The sequence below is a fragment of the Falco punctatus genome (genome assembly GCF_963210335.1).
Source record: "Falco punctatus genome assembly, contig: scaffold_49, whole genome shotgun sequence".
Classification (NCBI taxonomy): Eukaryota; Metazoa; Chordata; class Aves; order Falconiformes; family Falconidae; genus Falco; species Falco punctatus.
In genome coordinates, this window is record NW_027660175.1 from 608,886 (window position 1) to 634,371 (window position 25,486).

Below are 25,486 nucleotides of genomic sequence, written 5' to 3' on the forward strand. Positions count from 1 at the left end.
AGTTTAGATGTTGTACAACAAAGCAAACGTACAAATGGGCATAGTTAAAAAGGATGTCAGAAGAAGAGCTATTAATAAACCTCCAAACCTTATCTTTCCTGTCGTTTCAGGAGCAGTAGTGATTCACTAACAGGGTAGGTCTAACAGGACAAGAATTATCCTAAAGAACAGCTCACAATTAATGGCTAAAAGGCCAGAGTTTAGCCTGCCAGCTTCATCTCTTGGCAGTGGCTTTCATGTGGCTATTAGTGTGTCAGGGACGTTTCCTTAGCATCTCTTATCTGTAGGCTGCAGGGAACAGCTTAGTGACGTGCACTGAAGTTCAGAGTTCAGGTTAAGCATGGACCTTGCATCCCTCTGGGTCTTGGAGAACCAGGTCTACGTGAGGGATACCAAGCTGCGACAGCAGTAACAAAGTTGTCCCGTGGGTACAGCATGGGGTGGGAGGCAGGAGGTGCGGTGTCTGACTTGTGCTCTGTTTCTCAGTCCTGAGAATGAGTCCTGACCTCGGTGGGATCCTCTTCTTCTGATAATTTGAAGATGGGAAGATACCTTCTTTCTCGGGCACCCCCTGAAGTCATCCTCAGGAGTGTTATTCCCATCCCAGCTATCTGAGGGCAGGGATATGCAGACAAGGGGACGGGATAGGAGGTGGTGCTGAATTGTGGCCCTTAAACAGCAGCTTTTCTGTTCTGGCCATGTTTGGGGCGGGAGGGGTGGGAGAAAAAAAAAAAAAGGTGGGGGGGAATTTTTCTGTGCCTTTCCCCCAGCAGGCAGTGATGCCAGCTGAGCACCAGCAGAGCCCTGCCCAGTATAACCAGGCACAACCCCCAGTGCAGGTGCAGGGCCATGGAGAGCAGTCCGGTTCTGAGGCTGGTGGCACCTTGGCTTTCCTCCTCCCTCTCAAAAGTCTCAGGTCCAGCACGTGAACATTGCAGGCCCAGTGCTTCCCCATTAGTCACTACCAAAGTTCTTGCTGTTGTCATGGGAGCAGGTCAGGCCCCTAATTGCAGCAATATCTCCTTAATGAGCAGGAACTCCAGCAATTTCATCAGCTGTCACTGCTTACATGAACGAAGCTCAGCTTGCACATGGCTCCAGTTTTTCACATTATTTTTGTGGGCTGCATTCCCCAATCACTGGGAAACTCTCTGGAAGGTGTTTTTGAGGTGACAAATTGACCACCAGCAAAGCACTAAAGCCAGTACCTTTTGCTTTCTAAGTGAGGCTGTACAGGAGCTGCAAAGCCCAGCTGCTGTTGTGCAGGAGCATGTTGCATCTGACTTTTCCCTGAGCGTTAAAGGACTGAATTATGTGTCTGTCAGCCAAGAGCTGTTTACCTGGCCACAAATCATAATTGCTCGTGTTAAATCCGAAGTACACCAACACCTTTTCATCATTATTTCCAACGCATTGCACAGAATTCCTCCAGCGGGCCAAGCAAACAGTTACCAAGCCTGGATCACAACCCAGAGCCCCAGACTGCATTGCTTGTGAATACACCGAAAACCTCCTGTTAAACTTGCCTCGATATGCTCCTGCTAATGGTGCTTCATTTAGCTAGAGATTTAATTGTTCAGGCTGTAAATGGGTACTCCTTTTGTGTCTTGTTTTCTTGTTTCTGTATCACTCTAATGTGCCTTTGCACTCCTACAGATTTTTCTTTGCTTAGAGCAGCTTTCACTGAAACACTGATAAAATGTGCCCTTTCTGAGGCAAAACCAGGATGCTTTCAAGGTAAAAAAAAAAAAAAAAAAAAAAAGAGTTGAATTCTGCAACTTAAACTCCAGTTATTCTCTGGTCTTCAAGAAGAAATTCTCTTCTCCCTGTCTGATTTCCAGGCTGCAATCTCACTGGGACAGGCATTGCCTTGACATTTGTATCTCTTGAGGTGTATAGGTGGCAGGACAAGACGGATTCCTGAGGAAGTCCGTGTCAGGCTGTGCATGCAAATAACCCTCACCATCTCTGTGCCCTTCAAAAACCCTCCTCCGATCGTACCGCTAGCAGTCAGACTCTTGAGCCTTGCTGCAGAGAACTGGATGCAGGGTATGGGGGAGACGAGGTCGTTTTATAGCATAGGATGTTCTGAGGGCTGGAGCTCTTCAGGAGTCGAGTTGGTGGCTCAGTTTCTGATACTGTCTCTTCTCTTTTTCTTCTGCTATCTGTGGTTTGTTTGCTTCTTGCTTGCGCAGGTGAGCTGAAGTGAGCGAGACAGCCACATAGTGTCCAAATGTCCCACAGTAATCCTGATGTGCCTGTCTGTGTTGCAGCCCTTTCTCTGTTGATCGCTCTGCTGGGACTCTTGGGATTGGCGATGCCGTGCAAGTAACAGTGGACTTCCACCCACAGAAGACGGGTGATTATTCCGGGTCCCTGACAGTAGACTACGACACAGGTAAGTGCTGGACACTGCATGGTGCCCACGCTTTGCGTCCTTCAAAGCAGAAGACTGTTAAACTTGCTTTGCAGGCTCCTTCTAAACTCTTTTCTTTCTAAACCCTTTTCTTTCAAAACCTCTGCATGTTTTGGTGCTTCAAGTGAGCAGGTAAGGGGCAAAGGCTGAGTGTGCCCTTGTTCTGTGTGGCTGCGTGCTGGTCTCTCCCTGGGGGATGCTGGTGTCAGCCAGGAGCGTAAGTGTAAGTGTGTCTGTGTGCCCGGTTCCTCTCCAGGAGAGCAGCAGTAGGGGATGCTCAGCAAAGCGTGTAGAAGCAGGCAGTGTATGTGCTTTCTGCCTCGTGGGCCCTGGAGTTAGTATTTTTCTGTGCTGGAGGCTTTATTCCCATCTTTGTTTAATCACTTCTGATGGTTTTACCTTCCAAGCCTTTGTCCAGTTGCTTTGCGGGTTTGTAGCTATGAGCTTCTGTAGGCTCCCATGGCAGTACGTTCCAAAGGAAGGAATATTCCTTGGGAAAGTGCTGGTACTACACTTCTGTAATTTCTGACTAATACTATTTCAGGCCCTTGGGTTCCTGTTTTACAACAAATGGTGACAAATTTTTCCTCCTTTGGATTTTCCCAGGCCGTTTGTGCTTTTACACTATCTCTTGTGTGATTTCTAGGTTGAGGAATCCTGTTCAGTCTTCATATAGAAGCTGCTCTGTACTTTGGAGAAGGGCAGAAAGAACAATTAAATTTCAAAGGCTTCAGCTTGGCTTTTTAAGATCAGAACTATACCCATTATTTCAAGACCCACGTGGCCATGGGTTTAGAAGTGAGACCATGATAGTTTTCGTGGAGTTTATTTTGCCGTAGTTAGTTGTCCCGTAGAGCATTAGGTCATGTTTCCATGAACCGGAGTTGTGCATGCTCGAAGCACTGTGCATGTCTCCCATTTCTTGGGTCCTGCTTCCTCTGCTTGCCAACGTATGCCGAGGATTCAGCGGAGGGGGAAGGCAAGGCTTATAAAGCACGCCTGCCTCTGTAACGCTTCTGAACCTTATTTTTGTACGCTGAGTTGTCTGTTATAGAAAGCAGGCTGTCCAGTCATGGGGACGTTGCTGTTTCTCTCGCAACATAACTCATGTCTGGCCACGAATCCCTCCCACTCCTCCTGGGCTCCCTTAAGAGCAGAGAAGTTGAGGTTATACAGGCACGAAGGCTGAACTCTCCATGTGTGGAGATGAAGGAATGGCTGCAGAGATCTGTTTGAAGGGTGATTCATTCCCCAACCTCCCTTCAAGAGAGGGGCTCTCTTTCTTCTGGCACGACTGTGATTCGCCGCATTGTGTCTGGCTTAGGGTTTAAGGAGTCCACCCAGAAGGCAGCCAGCTCTCCCCCGTGCTGTTGCGTGGCAGCCTTGGAAAGGCAGGTCCATCCCCTGGCTGCCTTGCTGTAACCCGTGCAGCGAGGGGAAGGCTCTGCCTCGGCAGGGGGATGCTCTCCAGGGATGGCCGGGTCGCTGCCCTTCTCAGCTGGGGCTGGCTCTGAGGCTTTAAACACGCTCCACAGAAGTGCCATTTCAATTGAGAATGTCTCGTGTTTGGGGTTTGCTTCTCACCTGGGAGACCCTCACCTGCAACAGGCAGAGTAGGCTCGGTGCTCAAGTTTGAGCTTAGTTGACTCCCGGGAGTTGCTTGGTTGGGAAGAATGAAGGTTTGGAAGCTCTGGCAGTGAGGGCGCTTTGGTGGGGGTCTCTTCTGGAGGGTGAAGGGCTGGCAGGTGCTCCAGCAAGACTCCAGGCGTTAATCGGCTGCTGTGCACAGCCAGGGGCTCTCTCCTCTTCGGTCTGAGGTGGAAAGCAAAGGTGTGCTCGCTCGGGTTGTGGGACAGCTTGGGAACACTCGGTGTAGACTTGCACGCTCGGGCATAGGCACCGACAGGCTCCAGGCAGAAGAAATGGACTTGCAGGGCTGTGATGGGCAGGTGGGTGTGGGCCGTGCCCCACCGGTCTCGTTCCGACCTATCTTCACAGACCCACAGCAAGTGAGGGCCCTGCTGCTCCAACACGGTGAAGTTCTCATCTGCGTCCCATCCTGCCGTGGGCTGTCACTTTGCCTGTTTCTTTTTATCTCCCTCTTCTGCCTGCATGCCCCAGGCACCTTCGCTTGTTGGCAACAAGGGATCAGGAGAGACACAACCCTGGTGGCGTGCTTGCAGGAGACTCTGGGCGAGCTGTGACCGAGGTGGGGCCTCCTCAGAGTCACCTGAACGACTCAGATGCAGAATTCCCTGTGACCCGCGTGGGATGGTGACCCAAAGGCCACCTGGGCACACTGAAAACGTCTCCCTGTAGATAGTGTCGCCTTGGGGATAAATCTTTACAAGCCCACCCAGAAATAAGGTGCTTAAGGTGGTGCCCAGGACATCCTCATGCTGTACACATGCAGCTCTCGGGATGCAATAAATATATTGATCTGTGGAACTGCTCACACAGCTAAAAGCTGTGACACTTCTGTTCCCTGTGGCTTCCTCCGTTCCTTGTACTCCCATCAGCAAGGGCGATGAGCAATGTCTGCCTTTTGCTTTGTTCTAGGTGAAGATACGCACACAAGCCTTCATGGAGCCGCTGAAGATGTCAACATTAGGCTGGACAGAAACTCCTTGGCAGTTGGGAAGACCTACATCACGCTGTCAAATCACAGATGTGTGGTCATCCACAACCGGAGTAAAATCATAGCCCACTTCCAGTGGAAGGCTTTTCTTACTCAAGAGGAGGAGGATCAGGAGAAGCTGAGGTTCGTTGGAAAGATTCCTTTCAGTAAGACACACTGCCCAGGGGTGAAACTACCATACGGCCTGAGAGGGATGTTGGTGCTTTTTTGGATGGTGTAGGAGAAATAAAGCATCCACCGCATCCGGGTCTGTGTCCCTGGGCTTCAGGGTAATGGAGCTCGGTGCTTCCCATTCTGGTTCCATCCGTGTTCCAGCTGATGTTTTGGGGAGGAAAGGCTGATTGCAATGACTGCATTTCCTCGGAGAGCAAATTCCCACCTGTGGGAGCCCTAAATCAGTGAGGCCTGGTCCCTGGGCTGGCAGGGGGTCTGTGAGGCTGAGGAAAGTGTCGGCACTCCTTACCTGGGACGGCGTTGAGCAGTAGCACCTAACAGCTGCAGGCAGCGTACCTGCTGTGATATTCACTGCAGTTTCTTCCCCTCCAGCTCTGGTTGGACAGCAACCTCCTTCAGCCTGCTTTTGCAGTAGTGCGCAGGGCAGGGTGCTTTGCTGGCCCCGAACGTTGAGGCCATCCGGCTGTAGGATGCTGAATTGCCTCGCGCTGTCCCGGATTCCAGCACAACGAGGTATCCCTGCCCCTTCTCCGGGGCTGGGGAGAGTTTGGAGGTGGAGGGTTCTGCGGGGAAGTCAGGGACAGGACTTGGAAGTGCCTTTGGGTGTCAGCACCTGTGTCTTCACGGTGCTGAGAGGTGGGGCAGGCTCTCCAGAGGGTGTCTCTGAAGCTTTGAAATTCCGTTTGGGGCAGCAAGGAAACGCTTCTGGCCCAGGGGGAGGCACTGGAAACGACACTTCAAAGCTGGGGTGATTTAGGGAGTCCTTGTGTGACTTTTCAGAGTTGGACGGCTGTAGGTGTATAGGAGTTAGTCTGAACCCAGAGCTGATCAGGAAACTGCCTTCAACTGGAGCACTTTTTAAGGGCTTCTGAGCAAATAAAGTTCAATGTAATTAGGTCAGAAATGCCTTGAAGGCCAAACCTAGTTTTCCACTGTTCTCTGATTTTAATTGCACAGTGTGTGACTTTGGTGCAAGCGCAGTGTGCTAAAGGAAAAAATCTCATGACCTTCTCTTAGTACTTCCCTGTGCCATTCTTTTCGCATCTCTCCCCAGCTGCCCGTCTCAGACAGGACCCTGAGTGATCCTCTCTCCCCTCAGAAGCAACCAGCTTTCGCCAGAGTTAACGTGTTTCCCCAATTTTTTTGCAGTGACGCTTGATCTCATGCCAGCCTGTGTTCTTTACTGTGACCAGGGCGCTTTGTTTTTCCTTACTTGCAGTCTTAGGGGTGGTCATGGCTCTGAGGCCACTGTGCTGCTGTCGGAGCAGCTTTTGAGATCTTTTGAGAGCAGAGAGGACTTTGACAATGGGAGGAGGCAGTGCAGCAGCCTGTGCTTTGCTGTCACCCAGAAAGACCTGGCTCGTCACAAGGTCTACCCAGGGGCTTGCTCTGTCTCCCTCCTGCAGGACTTTCTGGGATGTAGTGGTGGAATTCTTGTCCGTTGCTGAAGGCTGAGTTGAGGGTTGCTCATGTCGGTGGCTGGAAGCCCTCCTCATGCACAGCGCTGTAGGTCAGCCATGGAGAAACATTTCCCACGACACTCCACTGGGAGCGAGCCAAAGAAAGTATTTTTGGCACCGGTGACAGCATCTGCCCGAGGCTCTGTCTGTGTGCCGCTAGGAACGTCCGTGACTGTGTTTCCTTGCTGATTGTATTGGAATTCAGCTGGGTGGTGACTGCTGTCCTGTTTATAGCGTGTTGCCTCGATTTTCTGTGTACGGAGCCTTCCCCTCACCCCCCTCGAGTAGTCACCTGCTGGTTCTTGGTGGCCAGGGGACTGGAGCGTGAAGGGGGCACAGCAACGTGCCAGCTGGGAAGCAAGTGCTCTGCAGCAGTGCTCCCTCCTCACCTCTCGGTTGTGAGCTTTCAACGCTGCAGTGATCGCTGCTACAACTACCAAGTAAGGCAGAGGTGACCTGTGTCAAAGCTCTGTGGAGAAGGCCCAAAAGAGGAAAAAGGTGAAGTGGTTCAAGGCTGGATGTAGGGGTTTGGATTCAGAGGTGCTGGTGCTGACTTCTTTATTGGCTAATGCTGATGCCAAAACGGCACAGAGTAACAGCTCGGAGACTAATTTTGTCTTTAAGCAGCAAAGGTATTTATTTCGTGCAACACTGGGGAGCTACCGATTCGCACCGGACAAACCAGCTCCGAAATTTTCAGTGAAAAGTCGGGTAATTTATACAGTTTTTGTGAGAGGTTACAACATCTTTACATACATATTCATTTGATTTCGACATCTAATCATTCTATTCATAATAGGTGGGATCTAGGTGGAGTAAACCTTTCAACTTTCTTTGTTCAATGATCTTCTGACTCATGGTTTTCCTTTAACATCCTCAGTGGAACCTTTCCTAATTATTCAGAGTACAGGCCTTTACCTTTTCTAATCATTCAGAGCACATTCCTCTACTTGAACGTGGTCAGTGGGAGGGAATAGGCCCTGCCATCTCTCTCTTACCTCAACACAAAGAGAGCATCACCCAGAGCACAGTACCAAACACATCCTGACGAATCTTTTTAAGACCTTGCTCTGTTTCAATGCCAGGCAAGGCTCTCAGGGCCTCTGGCTTCATGCACCTAAACCCGTTAATTTCACTCAAGTGATGCGATGCCCGAATGCATTAGTTTGCTTTGCAAGTGCTCTGGGATCCTCTGCTGGATGGCAGTGTAGGCAACGGAGCAGCCAGTTCGCTTATCCCTGCCGGTGCAAAAGGGAAGATAAACAAGTGATGCTGGTAACCTGCAGCTGAAGCCCGGCTGCTTCTCCGCTTCCCAGTGAAGCACTGCAGTGGGTGCTCCTTCATCTCCATCCGTCTCCCCCGAGCACCTCTATGGGCGGCAAAGCCATCTGAGGGTGTTGGTGGGGTTGTGCATTAGTCGTGGCAGTAGCTTTGAGCCAGGAGGCTCTCCGGAGGGCTGCTAGCTTTCAAACCCCTCTTCTTAGCTTGTGAGTGTGGCGTAAAAGTGCCTGCCGTGCCAGTGCAGGAGTGATAACCTGATCTGCTTGGGACCCCGTGGCCTGGGGTCAGCCCCTCGCTGAGCTGCTGCTGCTGTTCCTCCCCCAGTGCGTTGCTGCTCCTGCGCTTACATGACAGTCTCTGCAAATATGTTGTTTATTAAATGATCTGCTTGGTTTGTCTCTCCCCATGGCTGCAGGCGCTGTCGCAGGCTGCAGAAGCAGGAGGAGAATGAGAGGAATTCTTTTCTCAAGCAGCGCGCGGTGGACCCCACGCTCCAAGAGCGCCTTGCCCTTCTCTCCCGTGCCTTCCAGAACCAGAGGGCAAAGGTGCAGGAAGACTCTATGCTTTTCTCTGATGATATTTTTGCCATTGAGCCAGTGGTAAGTGATAGCTGAGAACCTCCCTTCCTCCTCCTCCTCTTCCTCCTCTTCCTTCTCCCTGAATGAGGTCGCTTGGCAGATCCCCGCATCAGTGTCTTGATGTGCCTAGAGGGAGACGTGAGGTTTCTAGTGAGGCTGGGAGAGATTGTTGCAAAAAGCATTTCTAAACTGCGAGCTCCGGGCAGGTGTTGAGAGCCTGCCTAAAGCTGAGTTCTGCTGCAAGGGCTGTAAATTAAGGGCACTTCCTAAGTGTCCTGACAGTGTTCCGAGGTATCGATGGTTATATATAAGGGCACTCCTTACACGTAGTGTGTGGGGATTAACCATGAGTATTAGTTCACATACTGAAGAATGAAAAGGTCCTCTATGGAAAGGAGGGCAAGTTCAGCCCAAGTTTAATTGCGGCAAGACCAATCCCTTCATATAATCTGGACTTAGACCGTGCCTGAATCTCCCTCCCAGTGTCGTCTGTGAGCCTGCACGCAAGGCTGGCAGGTTTAAACGGACTTTTTTGAGTTCTATTGCACGCTTAGAGAAAAGTTTTTGCTTTTGTATTTATGCAAACAAAACCTCATGTCCTTCAATTAACTAGAGCCCTGATTCTCAATATTTGCATGGTCTGAGATGATGAATGCCTGCTGCCTGAGCAGTGTAAAATCCCTTCTCATCTTGGAGCAAACCCTAGAATAATCTTAGCCTCTTCTTTCTTGTAAAATAGGGGAAACTATTGTTTTGTTATTTATTTTTAAGGAAGGGGATCATGTTCTCTTCTTGGTTGCTCCTATAGCCCGTACAAGGCTGAGAGCCCCCCATGTCAGCACAGCTGCAGTTTCACACCGCCGCAGCTGAGAGCAGTGTGATGTGACCAAGAGCCTGTGTCGGAGCAGCAGGGCTGTAGCAGGGAGTGGGAGCTGATCAGCTGAACATGAAGAGCATCCTGCAGTGTGTCAGCCGGTTTTGGAGCGTGTCCCAGGGCTCCTGCTCCAGTACAGCCGACTATACCTCCATAACGAGCTTAACCTGCTCTTGGGCTCCTGAAGTGCATTAGGGTGAGGTCCAGCAGCCTGGCTGCCCACTGAGTCCTGGTGCTCCGTGTAGCGCTGTACGGAGCCAGAGTGTAGCCTGGCCTCAAGTCTTGAGTGGAAACCTTTCCTAAATGGCTGTGTTGATGTTATAGTTTGCTCTAGGACTGAGCGTAAGTGGGCTACTGCAGGAGCCTCTCCCTTCTGTCCTGTCCAGCATTATCAATCTTCTGATTCCCATTAATTCTATGATCTGTGGAACAATGAGTTTCACATTCAGAGTTTCGCTGGTGTCTGTCTTCCCCCCCGGCATATGGGTGTCTTCACATCAAATGTTAGTATTTTTTCCTCTTTATCAAGTGTAAAATCTAAGAATGCACTGCCGCCGACTTCCACAACCTTCTCCCCGGTGACAGCCCCGTAACTTTTAGCTTGGGCAGGCCCCTTCTGGCAGCGCCGTGTAAATCTGCTGGAGGGGCCCCGCCAGAGCCTGGACATTGCTGCCTCAGACCTTCTGGCCAAAAGCGGCTGCTGCTCTTCCCACCTATCACCCTGGGAGCACCCTATAGAAAGAATCAAACCCTTGGAAGAAGCGGCTGGAGGTTCCCAGAGGTTAGGAGGCCGCTGGAGGGACGATAGCCTTGGAAAGGCTCTCTGGGCAGGGTGGCTTTGCAGGGTTTGTGCAGCAGCTTTGCTGTGTAAGCGGGCCGGTAGCTGCCAGGTGTTGCTCTCTGTGGAAGCTGCAGCAGGTTATTTCAGCCTGTATGGGGTTAACTTGTGGATGAAAATAGTAACAAAAAAGGAGGCAGTGATTTTGGAATTAGCATGTGAGCATGAACATTCTGAGCAGCCATCCAAGCCTGTGGGAGACAAGCTGTTGTGTAAGTCTGGCTTTCTGAGCGTGTCTCCGATTTGATTTATCGGAGATGTCGGCTGTATTTCTGTCACAGATGTGCTGGCCTTGGAGTTCATCGAATCCCAAAGTCAGCTAAACTCACTCAGCTGGAAAAGCGCGCTGTTGTTAGCAGATACATATTCACCAGGCCAACGGTTCTTTTTAATTTTCTTCCTTTCCTGCTTAGCTTCGTTTTTGCTTATGAATTGTGTTACGCTTGCTTCCGTTAACGGGAGATGTATTGCCTCTGTCAGCCTCTGAGTAATAACCAAACTGCCCCGAAGCGTCCACAAGGCCAATATATCTGATGGCGGCACATAAAATAGACCAGTGAGTACCACTGACTTGTGATCCAGCAGAAACGAGCAGCAAAAGAGTACTTTGTTAGATAGTTGACCTGAAAGACTGATACTGCTGCCTTAGGCTGCCAGAAGCTTGTTTTCTGGCCCCAGTGGAAGGAGAGATTTGGTTTGAAGGCTCAGGATGTGCTCTCCTTCCCCGCTTGGTGCCCCTCTAAGATGAAGACCTCAAGCATCGTCACTACTCTCAGCATGTCATTAACGTCCTTCCTCAGCACAGCAGCAGCGATGGTTTGTGTGGCGGGTGGTGCTGGTAAGCCTGGCAAGGCACAGTTTGTCACGCAGGAGCCGAGCAAGGGCTGTCAGCAGCTCTCTGGGCAGAGGACCCCAGCAGCTGGAGGATCTAAGGGCACCACCGGGCAGCTCAGCCCACGCAGCGCCCTTTAAGGAGGAGCGCAGAACGCCGGTGAGCCGGGGTGTGTGTTCAGCTACAGCTGTCAGGCTGGAAGCAAATGCAAGCAGCTGCCTAATGCACACCCCACCCCCCGCCCCCCCAGGGACTGCCTGCCCAGGGTGAGACCACTGAATTCAGTCTGTTAAACATACAGCAAGCAGCTGGGTGAGGAGCGCTGGTGAGTTATTAGACTCTAATTAGCCAAGCCAGGGAAATCCGTCATCTGAGTGTTTCTTCTCAGTGGCTCGGCTTAGGCAAGCTCCAGGTGTCGTAGCAGAGCTTATGTTGTTTGGAGCAGCACCCCAAAGGCTTTTATTCCTATAAATTCAAGATTACTCTCTGGACGCTTTTGAGTCCGTGCAGCATCCCAGCAGGACCCGAGGGATCTGCTGTCTCGTACGCTGACTGTGGGTTGCAGGCTGGTGTCCCCAGTTTGCTTCCTCAAGCGAGTGTGTTATCGTATAGTAATGCTTCATCTTCCTCCAGTTGCTCGCTGGGTAGAAACACAAAGTCCATTTGATCTGGCAAAGTGTTTTCTCTAGGTTTTGAGAAAAATCCAGGTGACTTTATTGTTTCTTCTGTGTTCTTACGCTTGGTTTGTTGGAGTTGGAAACAGTTCTTTCTACCTGTTCTTCCCTCTGAGCAGGCTGTGCATTAGGGAATCATTGTAGGTGCAGCCCAGTAACTCAGCATGTCATAGCTCTTTAATTTTTGTGGGGGCTGGCCTCTGAGCTCTTATGTGCTAAGTTGATGGGAAGTATTATAGTTGTTTAATATTTATGCTGCGGCAGTGCTGGAGGCTCCAGTCAGTTCAAGATTCTTCTGGACAAAGTACGGAGAATACCCAGCAGCAAGCAGAATCAAGCTTTGTGCATAGAAAAATAACTGTTCTTTTTGTGGTCTTCCTTATTTTTTTCATTGCTTTAAAATATTATTACGGTTGTCAGAGACGCATATATTTATGCCAACAAATGGATGAGGAAGCATTTGTAGTGCTGGGGACGGAGGGGAATGTCAGTGGTGCCTTTGTTGAAACCGGTCGCAAGAAGCAAGAGCCTTTAGAAGCCAGGGATGTCTCTGAAAACACATGACGAGGCTCCCTGGGACTGAGCACCAGTGCCAGGACTCTGAGAGAGGGGGAGAGAATGAAGACCCTGAGGAAGCAGCGGTTGCGCACACACTGGTACCATGGGCCGGACTTAAATCCCGGAGCAAGAGCCTGGCAAGGAAAAGAGCTTGCTGGTTGCAGTAGGTGTGGAGCTGTAAGCAAATGCCATCTCTTCTTGTTTGAGCCTGTGTTCAGGGAAACAGGGATGTACGCACCTTGCAGAGAGAACCGGGCTGCATGTGACTCTCAGCTCCCTTCTCAGGTCATCCATCAGCTGGAGGAGCCTGCAAGCTGGCTCAGTGCTGGCGGCACAGGGCAGGAGGAACCTGGTCTTCACTGCTCCCCAGGCAGGAGGGCTTGTTCTACTTGGTGCCGAGTGCCCTGACTCACCAGAATCCATTAAAGAGTTACATGCACGTACAGGTTGAGGGTATAAGAGGCAGCACGTTTGTAACGAAGAGTGGAAAAATCCCTTTGACTTGCTGACTCTCTTCTGATCTGGGTAAAACATTCCCATGGCCATAGGGAGACAGGGATGCAAGGGAAGGGTTGGAGGAAAAAGGTGCCTTGTGCTTAGATCAGCTGGTACTTCTGAAGAAATGCTTGATTTGCTGAAGCCAGCCAGTTGGGTTCCTTTATTAGAACCCTAATTAAGGAAAAAAAAAAGCCTTTACCAGGTGCTAGTAAAGGTAAGGGACTGACATTTTTTGCAGCTGCTTCCAAAGTCTTACAAACCTGGATAAGTGCTGTTTGCTTCTTGCTCTTCATTGATGCTCTAAATAAAGGCTTACAGGGCTGTGGTTGCAAACAAGAAATGTAGCGTTTGAGGATAAATGGTTTGTTGTCTGCTTCTGTTTTAGGAGGGAGATGTCTGGCCAAATTCTTCAATTGAAGTTAAGGTGATCTTCAAACCCCGAGAAGCCCGAGTCTATCAACAAACAGTCTACTGCGACATCTCAGGTACGGCTCCTTTCTCCTCCTCCTGCCACCCACCGCAAAGGCAGGGCACAAATACTCTTCCAGCCCACTTGGTCCCCGTGGACTTGCTAGGAAGGGCAGCGCCAGCACCTTCCTGCTGTCCCTGTGGCTTCCAGCTGGTCTGTGCAGAGCCAGGGCTTGGGATGCCTGGCTCTGACCACTGGTGGCTCTAGAGCAGCCAAAGCAGTGAGGGGATAAGCTTTCCTACCAGGCATTTGCTCTGCTGCAAGGTGTTTGTAAAGGCCAGAGAGCTGCGCCGCAGAAGAGCTTTGGTGGAGGAGCACTAAGCCCCTGTAGACCTGCAAGATGAGCCTTGGATCCATGGATGCACTGCCAGGCTCCTGAGGCGGTAGGAGCTGAGTGAATCGTGCTCCCTGCCCCTGGGTCACCTCCCGCTCTCCAGGCGCTGCCAGACCGTAGGTGGCTGAGCCCCGCTGAGCGCAGGGTGTCTGTGAAAGTACCAGGCGTGTGCCGCTCTCCCTGCGTGGGACCGGTCACCTCGTGGCTCCAAGTCCGTGCTGCATCTGCGTAGTGTTGTACAGGGCTCGCTGCCCTCAGCAGGGTGAGCTCCCTGCCCAGGAAGCACGGGGCGAGCAGTCTGCTAGACAAGCTTTATGCTCCTCCTGGCTGACAGAAGTGCTGTCACGTCTTTTGCTGGCAGCGGTTATCACTGACCCACCCAGTTACGCTGCCTTTGCCCTTACAGAGGTGATGGCTTTGCTGTGCTGGCACGGGGCAGGGAATGCTTGCAGCAAGCTCCGTGGTTCAGGTTACCTTGTCCTTCCTCTCCGTCCGTGTGGTGCTGCTTGAGGTGGTTTTCAAGAGCGGGAGGTCCCTGTCAGGTTTCCATCTAGAGAAATGATTTTCCCCATCTCAGAGGAAGGAGGTGCGAGGCCCGTGGTCCCCAGCAGCCAGGCTCCCATTCTGGAGGGTGCTGAGATCACTAACCCAGCTGCTTTGATCCCTTCCTTACTGCTCCAAGCTGGCGGATGCAAAGGCCATGAAACAGCTTTTTATTGATACGGTAACTGGGCAGGGTTCCGCAGGCTGCTGGGGTGCGGCTGTCAGCCGGCTGCTGGGCCGTGCTTGGGCTCTTCTTTCTCAGCTCCTGTGCGGTCGTCTCTGATGGCAGCGATACAGACAGCAGGTTTTTATCTTTGGTTCTGTTTTGTGAGCTTTGTGCCTTCACTGAACGGCTTTCAAAGCTTGTCTAAGTGCATGGGAAGGAATTCCGAAATCGTCTTTTATGCGCAGCGTATCTTCTTCAGGGTGCAAAGTGATTGCTAAGTTATAAAGCAGCCCAAGGACTCGGTTAGAAATGAGAAGCCAGCCCCAAAGTATATCTCCTGAGGGAAGAGAGGGGTCCTGTATCTTCTCGCGGAGCATCTAGTGCTGGTGCCACCCATCCCGGAGTCAGGGACTGGCTCCGAGGCTGCCTGGAAAATCCAGGCGAACAGAAGGAATTCCGTACTGACATGGTGATCTCTCCCCAGGCCGTGAGACCAGGCTGCCCCTGCGCATCAAAGGGAGCGGCATAGGGCCCCAGCTGCGCTTCAGCTTTGACCAGCTGGACATCGGGAAGGTTTCTGTTGGATCAGCCCAGAGCTATGAGGTGAGCAGTGGGGTTTTCCGGGGTTGGGGTGGATCCTGATGGCTCCTGGGGCAGCGGTGAGCTTTGTGGGCCTGTGGGATTTCTGGCAACGCCGGCAGTTGTGAGCACGGAATATTTGACGTGAGTGAAATGTGGGAGGTTTTGTGGAACCTGGATAGTTTTGATGGGGTCTGAAGGGTGTGTCTGTTGTTCCCAAAGCCCCAGTCGCTGCTTTTTGGCAACCTCCCTTTGAGACCAGCTGGGAGGCTTCGTGCGGAAAAACCAGCCCTTGACACATGAAAGCAACACCGGGTCAAAAAGGTCGGGATCCAGAGGCTTTTGTTTCAGCCCTAGAGTCACTGCACCTTTGTACCCTGGCGGTTAAAAAGCAGCTGGAACAAACGTGTTGTGTTCCAACTCGAGTCCGTTGCAAACACCTTTCAGTGAAGTGCATCCAGCTGGTTCCTGGCGCCGGAGGGAAGCCGGGCAGCCTCCCCGCGCAGAGCTGCCCGCGCAGGCACCGGGAGCGCTGTCCCTGCTGAGCAGCCTCCTGCCACCCTTCAGACCTGGTGCCCCTCTGGCTCTATGAACAGAGCAGAGCAGTTCTGGAAATGAAGCAGAGGAGCTTTCCCTCCCCCCACCCATGGTGGCAAGTTTTCTGTCAAAAAAAAAAAAAAAAACCCCACAAAAAAACCCCCACCCAACCCCCCCCCAAAAAAACCCAAAAAACAAACCCCCCAACCCCCAAAAATCTAACCCCCCCAAAAAAATACAGCAACTGAAAGAGGTAGAAAATGAGGCAATACGTCGTGCCAGACACTTTCAAAAGCTTGACTGTGGCAGGGAAGGACATGTTAAGGGGTTTTCTTGCCAAAATATTGTGCGCTCTATGCTAATGCTGATACTTTATGGAGGAGTCTATTTATATAAATTATTTTTTTTTCATTACTTGAGAAAATGTGAATAAGTAGATGATACTGTAGGTGCTGTATGGAGCAGCCAGACTGGAGGTAAACCTCAGCATAGGATCCCTAAGTGCAATTTGTAACTAAGGTGTAAAACACATGAGCAGTTTTCCAGTTACCAGTGCAGAGTTGGAATAGGTGAATGTTTTCAACAGCAGCTGCAAAACTGGAAAATAAGGGCTGTATGTCTGCTTCTGTCTCAGTTTTTCTGACAGGTTTTGTGGGGACAGAAATTAGGGAAAAAACCTCCAGATCAGGTAGTTGGGAGCGCAGAAATGGCAGGATGTCACCTGCAGCCATCGGAAACTGTAGAGCTTTGCTTTTGGGTAGGTCTGGTGACCAGCAGCGTGCTGGTACTCACAGGCAGGTGTGGGCGCTCCTTGCTGAACGTGAAGAGAGCTGAATCTCACCAAGCGCCGCAGGATTGCGTCGCTTGTTGGAACAGCAAATAATGGTAAATTAGCAGATGATGGCTGCGAATATTTGTGAAAGAGAAATTCTTTAGACTAGGTGGAGCTGCCATGCACCTCACTCTCGCCCTTTCTTGACGTGTCTGGTTGAGCAAAGACAGAGAGACTCTCAGATGAAAGAAAAGAATAAAATGAGCCTCACTGACGTACCCTAGCAGAGCCGGGGAGTGCTGCTGAAGCTGGTTATAGGGCTGTCCCGAGGTATTTTCCACATCAGATGAGCTTGTTGGCGGCAATGGGAGCTGAATGTGTTTTGCCCTTGGCGGGACTGGGCTCGTCTGGAGCAGAAGCAGTGAGGTGGCGATGCGCTAGTAATGCTGCGACCGCCCTTTGCTGCTCTTTGGGGCAGGTCTGCATCGCCTTGGTGATGCTGAGCACGTCCTCTGCACTGCAAGGCCCAGTGGACTGCTCTGTGTCAGTGGAATAAGCCCAGGGTGACTCCGTTTCTGTGAAGTTGTCGCTGTTCTGCATGCAAAAGCCCAAAGGAAGAACCTGTCCCGTTGCGTGTTCTTTAGCTTCAGCCAAGCAGCAACACACAGTATCTTCTGCCTTTTATAGATGTCTAATTAGAGAAGAAATCAGCCTTCTGTAAGGAAGGAAGATTCCTCATGTATTTCCATTTTGATTTCTTGCTGCTGCAGGCGATCCTGTTTAACAAAGGAGTCATCGATGCCCCCTTCAGCTTGGTTCCTCCAGCAACGGCTCTGGGCTCCTGCTTCTCCTTCCACCCCCAGGAGGGCATCATTTCACCAGATGGCCTCCAAATCCTCCGGATCTCCTTCAGTTCCACCGTCCTGGGGCCATTCACAGAAGAATTCCGGTTCAGTGTGGGTGGATCCCCTGAGCCTGTGACCTTGACTGTCAGGTGAGGAGGGTTCTAGGAGCCTGGTGGGCACATCTGTAGCCATCTCTGGGTAATCATCTCCCACCTACCTCATTTGGTGATGGAGCAGAGCAAAAAGTGTTGTCTAATGTCTTAGTCGAGCACGAGGGTGACGGGTTGGTTTGAAACCCACTGTGGTGCTGAGACCAGCTTTTATCTGTCCCGGTGGTAACAAAAGCTGAATGCTTTGCAGTTCTTTTTAACCAAGCCAGTTCCTCCTCTGCCTTTGTCCTTACAGGGGCTGTGTCATTGGACCGACTCTCCATTTCAATGTACCTTCCCTCCACTTCGGTGATGTCTCCTTTGGTGAGTGTGCCCTGGGCTTGGACCGCAGGTCGGGAGGTCTGTGCCTTACTGAAATGAAGCACTTGAAGAGCGTCTGTCGCTTGTGTTCCTCCACAGCAGCCTTCAGGGTGTTAAAAGCAGGGCTGGTGCTTGCTCAGGTGGTGTTTTGCTGTTGTGAGAGCAAACAGGGCCAAAGGAATAGCAAGCCAGTATTTTTCTGGTGCCCTCAGAGCCTGCTCAGCCCCAGCCTGCCAATCCTTGGCGGCAGAATGATGGTGAAAGCCCTTGTCCCAGAAGGGCCCAGGGGTTGGGGCTGAAGGAGAAGGGCGTTTGAGCCACACGCTAGCCTGTGGCTGCTCGGGGCGAATGCTTACCCCACTTGACCTTTAGTGTGAGCTGTTGATTTGTGCCGTGAGGGCTCCTCGTTATCACCTGCCCGGTAATAAGCCCAGGCAGTAGCTCTGCGTTGGGCACTGATGTCCCCAGAGATGTGGGCTCCTTCTCCTTCCCCAGCTGAAGCGCTGACGGGGCGGGTGGCTGAGCCCCAGTGTCTCCATTGAAATGCAGATTCTGATTCTCCATCTCGAGTCTCACAAAAGGCTTTTTACTGAGACGATCTAAAGCTTAAATGTGAAATCAATTGTGGATTGATTGAAGGGCCGTTATCATTCTGCGCCCTGGATGCCTCTGTGTTTTCATGATGTTTGTGGGCTTTTTAAGTAAGCTCATTACCTTCCCCGAGCCACTTCCCCCTCTCCCTGCGTCACCACTCTGCCACTGCTGTGTTTCCTTTTGAATAAATAAACCCACAAGAAACGCACCGGGCAGGAATACGGTTGTGTAATAGGAGGTTCATCCTACTTAATCTGATTTCGTTAACAAGGCCTTTTCAGCTGAAGGCAGCTATTGTATTTTTGCTTCTTGGAACTGTGCTGCTGACTGTTGTCTGCCTCTGGCGACTTCGGTCCCATTTGGGGCTGTGCAGTCTGTGCGTGTCCTTTCTGTGCCCCCCCTGCCCCCCGGCCAGAGTAATTGCTGGCGGTGGGCAATGCTCACTGCTGATGGGCACGGGAGAAACCTCTGCTGTGCCTGCAGGTGGTTTTCCTCCCTGTCTGTATGCAAATAGCGCTTGGTAAGCAGGGCATGGGAGGTGTCTCCTTCTGGCAGAGCTGGTGTCCGCTCCAGAGCAAGCTGCGGGCTGGTGTCCTGCCTCTGCAGCACATCCCCTGCCACCCAGTGTGGTTGTATCACTGGTTTTCCATTAGGGAAAGCAAGTGTCAGAGCTAAAGTGATGTCAGGCGTTGCGGGCAGTAATCAAAGGCAGCGAGGATGTGATGTCCCCGTTTGTTAGGTAAGGCGAGACACGTTCCTGCTCGTTTCTAAGGAAGCGTCAGGTTTGCCTGCAGTGGGGTGGGCTGAGTTGTCCTGTGCTCAGTCGTGCTGTGCTCAGTCTGGCTGCCCCGAAACAGGAGCTGCCTTAAGGATCCTGCCTAGGGAAGCTGCATCAGAGTGCTGTGCATCATGTTGTAGTGCCCAATTTCGTCCTTCCTTGTTATTGAAGAGAAGCTACAGTAAGGAAAATCTGCTACTTTCATATATTGAAAACCGGGGGAATGTTCATGGAGTTAATGGGGAATTTTACAGGCTGAATTTTCAGGATAAATGGTCTGTCTGGATGCACGCTCGTCAGTGAGAAAGAGTTGGGGCTGGTTTGGGGGCAGGTGAGAGGGTTCCTCACAGTTAAAGAGAGACTTGTGCTCTTCAGCACCAGCACCGCTGCCCATTGCCCAAGGAAGCAAGCTCGGCCGTCGAGAGAAAAGGCAACTTCAGCCACAACTCGCTCCTCCCTGAGCTTCTCAGTTACCTGCCGTGCACATTGACAAGAGCTCAACTCCAAGCAGGGTTTTATCCTAACAGGAGAGTTGCAGCAGGAATCACAGCGTAACTGGGGACTTAACTGATATTTGTCTCACCTTCCCAGGCTTTCCTCACACCCTGTCGTGTCGCCTCACTAACACCTCCTTGGTGCCTGTGACTTTCAACCTTCGCATTCCTGGCGATGGCTCGGGACAGCGCAGCGTCACCAGTTTTGCTCAGATTTCAGACAACGCTTGCCTGTCCTGGAGGAAGGGAGCCCAACATCACGTCAAGCCAATGGAATTTACCATAATGCCTTGCAAAGGCATCATCCGCTCCCAAGGAGCCCTGGATATCCAGGTATGGGATGAGCCCGGCCATACGTGCTTCAACAGGTGGAGCTGCAGCGTCAGTGACGCGCGCGAGGGCTGCAGCGCTGCTGGCTTTGGGCATAACCAAGTAAGAGACGGGCTTTTGTTAGCTGAGGGACTCTGGGATGGAGCAGCGTTTTGTTTCCAGAGTCGTAAGCCAAGGATCACGTATCGTGTGGTCAAGCACAGAAGCCGTGCATGTGTTTCTGAGCTGCTTAGAGCGATTTGTTTGATTTGAAGGGGGCCGAGGAAGGGTGAGGACGGAAGGTGGCTGTTGAAAAGAGAGATGCCATTGCATAAAGCAGTTTGCTTTTCTTCCCGGTCTTATTTTTCCTCTCCTGTTGAGCAGGATGAGTTGCATTCACTGCAGCGGGGGCTGAGAAAGCTCCAGCAGCCATGAACAAACTGCACAGCTTTTGCTGGGCCACGTTTTGCCCTCAGCTTCCCACTGTAAAGCTGAACTCATTCTGGGAAAGTCAACAGATCTCCCCTGGGTTCCCGCTATTGTAGTTGCGATGAAAAATTGGTCCCTTAATACGGTGGTGAGTAGACCATGAGTTGTGCTTTGATTTAGCTTACACGTGCCCTGGTGTGCAAGGTGTATTTCACAGGTGGGGTTTGTCAGCAGAGTTTTGTTCCTGGGAAAGGCAGTGGTCCACACGTGGAGCAGCAGCAGAACCAAGGCAAAACGCTCCCTTTCCTTAGCGTGGAAGGAGAAGTGCAGGACACCACGCGTGCGTGGCTGATGGCTTCTGGGAGTGCTGAAGTATTTGACGCTGCTCTTCTCCTCTACCAGGTCACCCTGTGTTCCAACACGGTGAGGCAATACGAGCTGGCGCTGGTGCTGGACGTGGATGGTGTTGGCCAGGAGGTGTTGGCGCTGCCTCTCACAGCCAGGTACCGGCGCTTTCCTTGCAGCTGGCCACCTTTCCCCACGTAGCCAGGCCCAGCACGCTGCCTGGCGTGTGGTGTGCTGGCTGCCGCCCCAAAGGAGAAATGGTGCTTCATGAGCTGGTTCTGCCCAGCTCGCTGTGAGCACAGCCGTGCTTTGCCAGCGGCCGTGTTGAGAAGCACCTGTGCTCAGTGCTCAGGGCTGTGCCTTTCTTGTTCTGTTTTGAAGGCAACAGTGCTTATATTCCTTGTTGGCCTGTCGTCTGGGACTTGAGGAGTAACGAATCTGCAAAGGGCTGCCCCTGCTTCTCCCTGCAAGCGGTGGGCTTGTGCTGGGTTGGCCCAAAATGCAGCATTTGTTTGGAAGGCAGCGAGCAGCCTGCTGAAAGCTGGGGTCTGGCTCGGTTAATGAAGGCGTGTGCAAATGGGAAAGGGGCTTATGGCAGGACTGGTGGGGGGAAACTAAAGGGGAAACTCGTCCTTGGTGTGGCAGGTGAGCTCAGCTTTCTCTGGTTCTCTTGAGCATGAACATTCCCAGACTTAAGCCAAAAGCTGCTCTTGCTGCAGCCACGCTCAATGGCGTTGCGCCGCAGCGGGTGCCAGTTTAATGACAAGAGGGACGCAGTTCGCTGGTGCTGTTCCCTCTCCCAGGCGGTCAGCCAGGCGGTGCCTGGGCTGCAATTTTGTAAAACGAGTGGGAATGGGAAGAGTCAGTGTGTGGGCTGGTGGGTGGAGGACCCAGGCAGCTGCAGGAGCTGGGAGAGGCTGGTCACCCAGTGCGAGAGGCAGGCAGTGCTGGTGCCCTCCATCGCGGGGGCAAGCGGCTGAGGTTTCAGGCAGGGCGAGAGCGGTACGGGAGAGGAGGGAGTTGCTTTTACTGAGATGCTGGAGTCTTGTTTTCCTTGAGCTTTGGGGAACGCTGATCCTCAGCGGGAAGGCTCCCGCAGAGCTCGTGCCTTGCTGGGACTGTGGGAGGGTCCTTGCCGGCCTCCCGGGGCAAAGGAGGGGCAAAGCTTGATGAGAGAGCACTGGGGCAGGGCACTGGGCAGCCTCTGCCACGGGAGTCTCGGGGTCTGCCCCTCCATTACAAGAGGCTGTTGAGAAAAAAGAAGTTAGAGGTGAGTGATTGCTGTAGAGGTAGGAAATGTCTATCTGGCAGAGACAAATGCTTTGTGTCTATTTCACGCTGTTTGGGGAGTGAACAACTTCTACAGTCTCTCAGTGTCTCTAATTCCCTTTGGTCATCTCTTCACCCAGGTGTGTGGTTCCTCCGCTGCACGTGCTCAGCCCTGTTCTGAGGTTCGGACGGTGCTTTCTGAAATTCCCTTACGAGCGGACACTGACCCTTGTGAACAACAGCGATCTTCCAGGCTGCTATGCAGTCCTTCCTCAGGTTTGGCATTGCGTTCGCCTCCTGCCCTCCAACGTCGTTATCGAGGGGTTTATTAGGAAAAAAAGGGGGGTTTGGAGAAGACCTTGCTGTTTAGTGTTCAAACCTCAAGTTTTGCAGAGAACGGGAGGCTACCTGAATATGAACTTCAGGAGCGGTTTGAACTCTTTAGGAAGCAGTTTTGGTTCTAGTCTTTGGGGTGCTTTCATGCAGGAGAACTTTGAAGGTTGTGAAAAGCGGCTGCAAGGAGGCCACCAGCACCGGAGTGGGTGTTTGTGGGTGCAGCAGCTTTTGGACCCTGTGAGGATGCTACTTAGCCCCATATAAATCTTGCACCTTGTGTTGTGCTTTTCTGCTTTCTCCTAGGGATTTTTAAAAATGTGGGTGAATTGCTGCTGTGGTAGATGTTAAGGAGCTTGAAGTTTCCTCAGACTCTGAGGTTCTGTCACATTCTGACAATTGTTGTCTTTGATTCTGTCCCTTACAGGAGCACAAGGAGGATGCTGCTGTGTGGTACTCCAGCCCTGTGCCGTGTGGGATTATCCAGCCTCACAGCTCGGTGGAGATCCCGTTTACGCTGGAAGCCCAGGCGATAGGAAGGCAGGACACTATTGCTAGTGTCTCAGTGTTTGGGAATGAAAGTTTCCCGCTGGTGAGTGCTAGGCGAGATGCATGCCTTTGTGTGACTCATCTTGGTGGGGCATAAAGTGTACAGGGGTTCTGCCAGGGAAAGGGAGAAGGTCATAATATGTGGCTGGTGTGGACAAGGAAAGAAGGGGTTCGTGGCATAAGTAACAGCTAATACCTAGAGAAGGGTGGTGTCCTCTTAGGTGTCTGAGATGTGTTTAATTATGGGCGTGTGAGGCGGGATAACAAGCCCAGCCTGAAACCCAGAACAATTCCTGGGTCTCTCGCTCTCCTGCATTATTAGATGAGCAGCAACTGCTGCTTCATTAGAACTTTTGTTCAGGAGCACACGGGGACATTGCTGCATGCCGCTAAAGCAAGGGCGGTGTAGGAGGCCGTGCTGAAATGATGAATTCTGTAAAGCTGGATTTAAGCTTTCATGAAAGTCAGGTCCATCCCGCCTGAGAAATATCCATCGTATCTCTTTGCCAAAAGCCCCAGCCAAAGATGCATGAGACTCCACACTGCTTGCATCTGGAGCACAGACTGTTTTTGTTGGTTTTTTTTCCCTACCAAACTTGGAAAGGGGTGAGGTGAAGCATTCCTGGACTAAAGCCTCCTACAAGACATTGGCATTCAGGCATGTACAGCAGCAACAAAGTGTAGGCAAGAGAATGTTGTATGTGGTGTCCTGGCTTCCACTGGCTGAAACAGAGAACAAATTTAGTTAATAATTTAATTTAAAAACCTTTTGAATTTAAAAGGAGATTAACTTTTGAAGCAGCTGTTTTAAAATGTCTTGTCCTCTCTCTGAGCATGGAAGGGGATATCAGAGGATTCCTGAGAACCTGAAGCTTTCTGTAATGGAAAGGAAGGCTGGCATTTTGAAAGCAAATGCAGGGATATAAACTTTTTATAAAATGAATTGAAACGATGATGCCAAATCCCCTGGATGCTACTGATCATCTCACCCCAGGCTGCTGGGGATGTGCATGTAAACCAGTCAACAGCAAGGCCAGGCAATGCAGGCTTTGCAGGGAAGTCTCACGTTTGACAAAACAGTTGCTCGCAGATAGAAGGCATGCTTCCCTGGAAGAGGAGGGTTTCTCCCCACTGGAATAGCCAGTTGTTTAACTGTCACCTGGTTTTTGAGCTGCAGGTCCCTTGAAAAGCTTTTACCCTTGGGCTAACAATTTATAAATTGAAAGTTGACCTTACCGTAATCTTTTCTATTTGGACATGAACGTGTTGATGTTTTGCCCAAAGGGCGAGCATTTCAGCTGGAGAATCATAGCTGTCCCTAAAGAAAGGACTAGATGTGCTGCATTTTCTATAGGTCTGTCTTCTGGTTGCAGTGCAGTTCCAGCAGTTCCCTGGTAGCTGACGCACCCAAAGCTTTCTGGGCTGGCAGAAGAGCTGGCTGTCTTGTTACATGTCCTGCGCTGGTGGCAGATCCTACCCGTACGGCTGCAAGTCTGACCTTGGGAATTGCAGCGTGTTCCAATAGAACTTCAAAGCTCGTTCTTGCCTTAGGCTGGGGTGCCCAGTGTCGATGCCTGGTCTTTACCACCGTTTCAGGCGGAACGTGGTACAGATCTTTCATCCAGGTTGTGCAGAGTCCCTCCACAGCTCTGTTGTCAGGTATTTTGTTTGCAGGTGACCACGTGCCAGCTCCAGTCTGGTGTGTATCATCTGCATGAAGGAGCTGGTAAATCCCAGCCCTGGCGTTACTGGTGGCAAGGCAGCCTCGTGTGCCGCGGGCAGGGGGTTTGGCAGCTGGCCGCTGTCAGAATAAGCGGGCACTCGAGCACAGCTGTCCGCCAGGGTCAGATGCTCTTCGTTCCTAAGTGATCAAATGTGACATGACCTAACTGTTGACAAAGCCAGCGGTGCTGGGGGGGGCGTGGGGGGGTGGCTGGTGGCTGTGTCTGTAGCTGTGGCAATACTGCCGATGGCAGAGCTGCCATCTCTTCTTGCTGCCTTCCTTTCCCTGTGCCATGTTGCCTGTAACGCTGTTGCATGGCATTTTTCTTGTCCCTTTTAAGAACCCTGTAGACAAAGGGGTTGGGGTTTTTGAAGTCCTCTCCTTGGTGGTGAGGGTGCCTGGTGTTAGTACACAGTCTGACAGAAGCCAGCTCACCTGGGCATCCTCCAGATGTTGTTCTGCTCATCCCCAAAGGGCTCTGCCCTACCTTTGCTGCTGCTGTCCCGCTGTCACCAGGAAGCTGAGCTGGCTGGCGAGGCGCAGCTCTTCCCTGCAGCTCCTCCTTCCTGGGAGCTTTGGGCAGCATCACCCAGACATGCATCGTCGTGCATGGCTTCAGTTCCTTATTTTTGAGGCCCCAGCCTTGGTAGGTGATTTTTTTTGGTGCTTAGTTGCACGCAGCAGTGCCCTGTCAAGGGATGAGCATTTCTGGATGCTGCTGCTGCTTCTGGCTGAGTTGGGCTGGTGATTCTGACAGCTGTCAATACCACTTCCTTGAGCCAGACATCATTAAAGGTTGTACACGGTGGAGGCTGGTTTCTTTTTCGGTTAAATCGTACTCTGTGCCCTCCAGTGAATCATACAGCGTCTGGTCAGCATTGGGAGTTTTATGCATTCAGATCCTGTTGAAGTGTTGAGGTGTTTGGAACCAGTGAAATCCACAGCAAGACTGGACAAATTCTCATTGTTTTTAATGATGTGGGAAGGTGGTTTAGCAAAGGGATCTGTGTTCCTCCTCCAGTAGTCTGTGCCAGTTCTGCAAGGAGAAAGCTTTTTGGGTCTGACTGTCAAGAGAAAAAACACCGCTTGAATGATGTAATGAATAATTAATGCCTGTTATTCATGTC

The 25,486-nt window shown here is 51.5% G+C and overlaps 1 protein-coding gene across 1 annotated transcript in view; it reads left to right on the forward strand.

Moving 5' to 3' along the window:
- LOC308057705 (hydrocephalus-inducing protein homolog) overlaps positions 1–25,486 on the forward strand; it is a gene marked incomplete at its 5' end in the record, with an annotated part of 99,736 nt that overhangs the window by 16,481 nt on the left and 57,769 nt on the right. The window contains 11 exons of the mRNA XM_080411762.1: positions 2,274–2,398; positions 4,976–5,177; positions 8,385–8,568; positions 13,207–13,306; positions 14,818–14,936; positions 16,992–17,215; positions 17,472–17,539; positions 19,500–19,735; positions 20,543–20,643; positions 21,895–22,030; positions 22,515–22,679. Of these exons, the coding sequence (XP_080267888.1) occupies positions 2,274–2,398; positions 4,976–5,177; positions 8,385–8,568; positions 13,207–13,306; positions 14,818–14,936; positions 16,992–17,215; positions 17,472–17,539; positions 19,500–19,735; positions 20,543–20,643; positions 21,895–22,030; positions 22,515–22,679 (1,660 nt within the window). The remainder of the gene's footprint in view (positions 1–2,273; positions 2,399–4,975; positions 5,178–8,384; positions 8,569–13,206; positions 13,307–14,817; positions 14,937–16,991; positions 17,216–17,471; positions 17,540–19,499; positions 19,736–20,542; positions 20,644–21,894; positions 22,031–22,514; positions 22,680–25,486) is intronic.